The sequence below is a fragment of the Citrus sinensis genome, chromosome 8, assembly GCF_022201045.2.
Source record: "Citrus sinensis cultivar Valencia sweet orange chromosome 8, DVS_A1.0, whole genome shotgun sequence".
NCBI classification, from domain to species: Eukaryota; Viridiplantae; Streptophyta; class Magnoliopsida; order Sapindales; family Rutaceae; genus Citrus; species Citrus sinensis.
Genome location: NC_068563.1, coordinates 19357108 through 19363893, shown reverse-complemented (window position 1 = coordinate 19363893; position 6786 = coordinate 19357108). Strand labels below are relative to the sequence as shown.

At 32.6% G+C, this 6786-nt stretch overlaps 1 protein-coding gene across 1 annotated transcript; it reads right to left on the bottom strand.

The window, feature by feature from the left end:
* Positions 1-1137: 1137 nt before the first annotated feature.
* On the bottom strand, positions 1138-2096 carry LOC102613428 (lignin-forming anionic peroxidase-like). Its single transcript, XM_052431787.1, has one exon. It carries the CDS (start codon positions 2015-2017, stop codon positions 1463-1465), a length of 555 nt encoding a protein of 184 aa, XP_052287747.1. The 5' UTR covers positions 2018-2096; the 3' UTR covers positions 1138-1462.
* Positions 2097-6786: the final 4690 nt, after the last annotated feature.

Here is a 6786-nt window from a genome sequence, read left to right as displayed (position 1 = left end):
CTGACTTACTAATCCTACTCATGGGTGGTACAGGTTACATGAAATAATTTTACATGCCCTTGGCTTGCATGTATGGTATCAACTTGTGGGCAGAATTTTGATGACAACTATTTGTATTTGGAAGTCATATAAATAACAGCATTTCAAACACAATTCGTGCCTCATCTGTTGCCCTGTCATATAAGTTTAATACCATGTCATGCTTTCGGTAGAATTAATGTTGGTGGATATTATTTGGAACTAATTAATTTCAGAAAGTTTAAGGTATCACAATTTTGCATATCAATAAAATGTAAGTAATTACTGATCATTCTTACTATGCAAGAGAGTTGTAAATACACAATTAAAATTTTATAATGATTAAATTAATTAATAAAGAAAACAATACACCATTGGATAACCAGAATCCAGATGCAGTAAAGAAAATATAGTTTTAGAAAAGTGAAAAGTATTTTTCCTTACTATTGAGAATGCTTTACATGATGATTATATACACTATTGGACTGTTAATATAAGGAAAGTATATAATCATGATCAGCATGAATTATGCTGTTTGTCTACTCCTAATTTCAAGCTTTAACATTTTTGTAATAGAGTTGTAGCCGTTGGGACCTTGATTGGTGCTTGACTTGTAATTGATTGGAGCTTGCCATTATTTGCCACTATGTCACTTTTTTTATCATGCAGGACCAGTAGACCTGCCGTTATTAAATATTAGAAAACTAAATCAAAGAATAGAAAAACTAAATCATTAGTTGACAAGATTGCAAACTCTTCGAATTTTTCCAGCAGCGCCCGTGAGAGGACTGATAATCTGCCATCTTAATCATGGCCAAAATCAGATTTAAATTTTGAAGGGTTTTTGCTATATTCATCAACGATGGAATCAGTAGATCCACCACTAAAAAGAACTTGGTCTGATGCGAGAAGACCCTTCTTCTGAATGAGATTCTTGAAGTAATTGTTATCGAAAGAAATGGGTGTCACCAAATCAAGTGGTGATAGATTGCTGTCGCCACCATTAGCCGGGCACTGACGCCTTCGTGTGCTCGCGAATCCAGCATCAATATTGCTTTGATGTTATAAATCCTATCACGGAAAAATGCACATTGTGCTTGGCCAATTGTATGAGCTCCTGAATTTCAAATGAAACAATAAATTAATTAATATTATTGATTACTTAGACATAGTTAATTAACAAATATTATTTTTTATATACATTATGATAAGACAAATATTATACACACACACACACACACACAAACACACACAGAGGGGGAGAGGGGGGGATACCTGAAAGGGCAATAAGTTTGGTAGCGAAGGTGGAAATAAGTTTGTCCAAGCCATCTGTAAAGCTGGGGAGGTTTTCTGCTATGCTTCTGCTTGCAGCTGTTGAGTCTCTTCTACCAAGCTTAACTGTCCATGATGGTCCTCCAACTTGTAATTAATATTTTCAAATTAATTAATTAACCAGAACTAACAATGAATTATATATCAAGATTAATAGCACAGAACGGCATCGGCTTATCACTGTTTCTGTTAGCACTATGTCTCTTATTGTTTTAATCTTGTAGAAAATTAATGATGATTTACTCACAGCGAAAGAAGCATCACGGGCTGCAACAGCAACGATATCAGCGCATGAAACAACTCTAGGGCCAACTCTCTCCAGTTGAGACTTGGCACTATCTATAATATCGAACCCTCTAGCTGATTTAAAATTTGGAAGTGCATTTTTCTCGCTGTCAATGGAGGAGGAATCGTCCAACAAAATGAACGCGTCACAACCTTGAACGAAGCAATCATGAAAATGGAGGCGAATGAGGGATGCCGCCATCCTACGCTCTCGTGAAACAGCATTTCTAATGCCCATTCGGATTGTGTTGAGGGCACTTGGGCAAGTGGCATCGTAGAATGTTGGTGAGAGTTGTGCTTCACATTGCGTAGAGATAATCAACAACAACATGGAGACAATAATTGTACACGTAAACTTATTTGTTTCAGAAAGAGAAGCCATTTTAGGTGCTATCTATCTAGCTTCTTGCAAGTAGCTAATGAGTAAATGGATTAACTGTTATCTCGAGTATTGAAAGATGATGAAGAAGAAGCTCAATCGTTGCATGGTATTTATTGTGCTGGCTATTCTTTTCTCTTTGACATTGATACTCGTTTCAGTTTTGGTCCATTTTGGCAGCTTCATGCATATATGATGATAATAAAGAAAAACCTAAACATATCTTATTACTATTTCAGCCTCATCCATGACTGCTGCTAGCTGTGTTTAGAGCAAATCAGATATTTGCTTGGATCCATTAATACATAAGGGAAAGATTCGTGCTTTTATATTCTGTTCATATGTTCCCCTGTGAACTATTCAACTCGGAAATCATAGAAATCGTTAAGAGACTGGGTTACAGCTAATGTAATTACCCAATGTTGACTTTAGATTTTTATATTTTAAAGAAAAAAGGAGTGAAAATTTTATGAATTTATTTTGTTAATGCACGGCCAAATGCCAACAGTCAACCCTGTTTATTCATGTTTTATATATATATTCTCAACTAAACACAAATTTCTTACAGACGTCTATTTTTACAATGTTGGTGTAAAAGGTTTCACAATATTATAAACTTTGTATCCGCACATAATTTCATACAGGCATCCCCATTAGGGAAGCCCCCCCCCCCCCCCCCCCCTCCTCTCTCTTTCTCTCTCTCTCTATACACATATATAAAAATTTTCTAACTCGAATATAAAATTCAGAACGAGTTGACAACTCCATGAATAAAATTTTTTAAAATTATAAATTTTTTGATAACGTTGTAAAAATATGTTCACACAGTTGTCAATTTGTCCCAAATTTTATAAAATTTGGGCTTCTGGACCTGTTAATGATTCTCTCTCTATGTACATGTATCGATATATAGAGTCAAATAAGAGTTTACATGCTATAAGAGATTAATTTATTTAGTCATTGTTAGTTTTGGTAGCATAAACAAACTCGGTTTTAGAGTTGGCATGCAAATAATTAAGCTTCTCTTACAACTCGATCTTAGTTTTTTGGACAATAGCTTTTTCATGGATTATGGTATGTTATTATTAACTGTGTATAAGTTTTTGTTTTGGATGATCGTATTTTTTATTTATACTGAGTGATGACATCTTAAAAAATAAAGTTATTTGAATACACTCAATCAGGCCATTAGAGAGTAGGAAAATCATATAATCTTCATACATGCTTTAAAATGAACTTCACACGTGGGGTTGCTATAAAATCACTATTGGATATCTAAAATAAAGTATAGTCATGATTAATTATTCCTTTATACCAAATGCTTAAAGTAATTAATTGATAGAAAAAACATCACACATTGGCTTATGGAGCTACTAATATAAATTTTACACAACTCTCAATTTTTGAGCTAATTTTTTTAAGTATATATGCTGGCGATGCACTTATATATTTAAAATTAATTAATTTTAGTGAGAGCAACAAGAGATTCTCTAAGAAAAGTCATTTTTTTTTTAAATTTAACGCATGCAAACTAATGAGACACGAAATCAGGATAAAGAGGTCACTCTTTACCATTAAGGCCGGACTCAGTCTCAAAATTGAGGCCGATATGTGCCGGGAATTTATCATGGAGGATTGGGAATTTTACCAACTCAACTCTCCAAAAAGACAATCACACATATTACCGACTTTTGGAATTTTCTTCATGTTTTATGGGAAGACTTTTTTATAAGTCAAATTCAAAAGTGGAGTACAGTAGTTAAGAGACTCGGAATCTAACTACGGAAAGCTTCAAGACTAAAATGAATTGCCGCGGTTTCTTATATTACATGCTATCAACTTGTGCCCCCAGAACAACAACTGCTGAAATGATCTAATTAATTTATTACTTTCGTTTACAATTATACGAACAAATATATATTATCTTTTTTTTAATTACAAAATATATAATATACATAAAAGCACGCGCGCGCACACACATATTTTAAATAAAAAGGTTGGATAAATTGGAAAATTTATTAATAAAAGGCTAAACACCCAATCAGGGGTCACTACAAAAAAAAAAGGTTATTTCCGAGGGGACATGCCCTTGAAAATATTCATATACCCTCAAGAATATTCATATACCGGGTAATTTTTAAAAACCTCCCCTGAGGTTTGGGCTTGTTGCAAGTAGATGACGAGAATTGATTTGTTTGTAAAAAACCCCCTACCGTCAGTTAAGTTTAACATTGACCGTTAGTTGACCGTGCAAAGACAATATTACCCTTAACAATAGTTTATAAACGAAAATAACTAAAAAAAAAACCAAAATTATTAGCTATTTTACACTTTTTAAATTATTAATATTTTCTTAAAGTTCTTATAAAAAATTAAAATTAAAAAATCCTCTTTAAATTATTGATATTTCCTTAAAATTCCTACAAGAAAGATAAAATTAAAAATTTAAAAATGAAATAGTCATAATCTTTACCTATGATATTGTAAATTTTTAGAATTGACAAGGATAAAATTGTCAAAAAATAGGGTTTGTGCTTTTTGCACCAATAATTTTGGTTTTTTTTAGTTATTTTTGTTTACAAACTATTGTTAAGGGTAATATTGTCTTTGCACGGTCAACTAACGGTCAATGTTAAACTTAACTGACGGTAGGGGGTTTTTTACAAATAAATCAATTCTCGCCATCTACTTGCAACAAGCCCAAACCTCAGGGGAGGTTTTTAAAAATTACCCTTCATATACCCTCGGAAAAATTCATTTCAAACAGAACACGTAGGATTAAGTCACATAGAAAAAGTACAATTTTCGATGAGTTGTTGGAACAAAAAATCCTTTTTTGATGGCACTGCTGTCGGAAATGACATTAACTGCCATCAGAAATAGTCTATTAAAAAGGTCTAGCTATGGTGCAACTGTGGTACCATACCACAGCTGCACCTAACCATTGAATTCAGCTATAGTACATGTGTGCAGTTAAATCTAATGGCTAGGTGCAGCTGTGGTATGGTACCACAGTTGCACCATAGTTATGTCCCCATTAAAAATCAAATAATTACACATTTCAACTAAATTTGTACTTTGTATCCCTTTTTTCAGTCTTTTCTTTACTAGCAAAAATACGACTGATCCATCTGTTTTGATCTAGAACGAAAATGAGAAGCATGAGTTTATCATTATACTACACCACATTCAACGAGCTATTTTAACCATGCTAAATGTTAGGTTGATCTTGACCTATCAATACAAGCTCAGGTTGTTTTAACCGGGCTCTGTTCTAAGTCTAAAGAGATTTCCAAGTACTGCTATTTGGAGATTTTCACAAATATTCCAATTTCTACTATATTTTTTGCTCTATTAATAGCTTATACATTGCTCACAAGCATCAAGTTATTCTAAAAGATATTATAGCTAGAAGAAGAAGACAAGATTGTTTGGCTTATGAATAATTTACCTTAGGAATCTATCTTGAACACCAGATATACCAACACCATAACCAATATAATAATTCCAATTCTCACTGGAAGGCAAATGCAAAAACTATATTTAGGAATATATTGTAAATACAGAGCTACAAAGCAAAGTTTATCCAATGTGGATGCTTAAACCTAAGAAAAATCCATCTTTGAGACTTTTAATAAGTACTATAGACATTTTGCAGGTTTTGAATAAATTCGCTCAAATTACTAAAGATGCCAGATTCTATAATAAACTTCTATATTTCTTACGCAATGTCCCATCTTAAGAAAACTTATATAATGTACACAGATTCTTCTTCATAGTCTGCCATTAGGACTTAAAGACTCACTTGCGCATAATCTACAATGACCAAAGAGCTGGAAGATTTCATATTAAACCTGAGTTTTCTATAATGAACATCGCAAAAAGACAAATTAGTTAGCATTGTTCTCTTCCTGAGTTTTTGCAGCAACCAAACATAGCACTAAAATAATTGTTTATATTGAAAATATTATTCAAATAAACTTAAATAATTTTTAAAAATCACAATTAGCTAACACAATCAGCACTGAGCACAGAAATTAGCGCATGCGATTTCAACAATCCAGCATACATTGGATAGAGAGAATAACAATTAAATTTAACTTATTCAGATTAACAATTAAAATAGAGACTTATGATTCATTAAATTAAGAAGAGAAATTGCTAAAATTTATATCACTAGCATCGCATCTCAAATTGAATACATCTGAGCCCGTCTAGTTAGTGCGGAGTCTAAAGACAGGAAATCAGGCCCCATTCCCGTTTTCAACTACGGGCATTGCAAAGTTCAAAATTCATATCATAGTTTAACCAATAGAGGAATTGATTTCCAGTAAACATCATCAAAGCACAGCATTTAATTATTTCTATCTTAAAATCAAGACCGCTCAACCAAACAATGGTACCTTCCAAGACACCTAGTATATATATATAGGCATCCATTGATTGATAGTTTGAATTTAATTAATAAATCAACTTCAGGTGTCATGTTTCCAAATTATCTAGAATAACAATTAACTAGATATGTCAGGACTTATTAAAAATTTTGCTCAAAATATATTGAAAAGATCAAATCTTATTATTTTCTACCTGCTGTCATGTCTCTCCGATGTCAAATCATGCCCTAGAACAACTCTTCTGCTTTCCTCGCCCATTTTTCTTCTTTTTGCTGCTTGACGTTAATACAAAGCCAAATGAAAAGTAAATTTTGGTCATTTTAAATTGAATTTAATTGTCAATTGTTATGTTCATCAATTATGTTGTGATAATTTTAT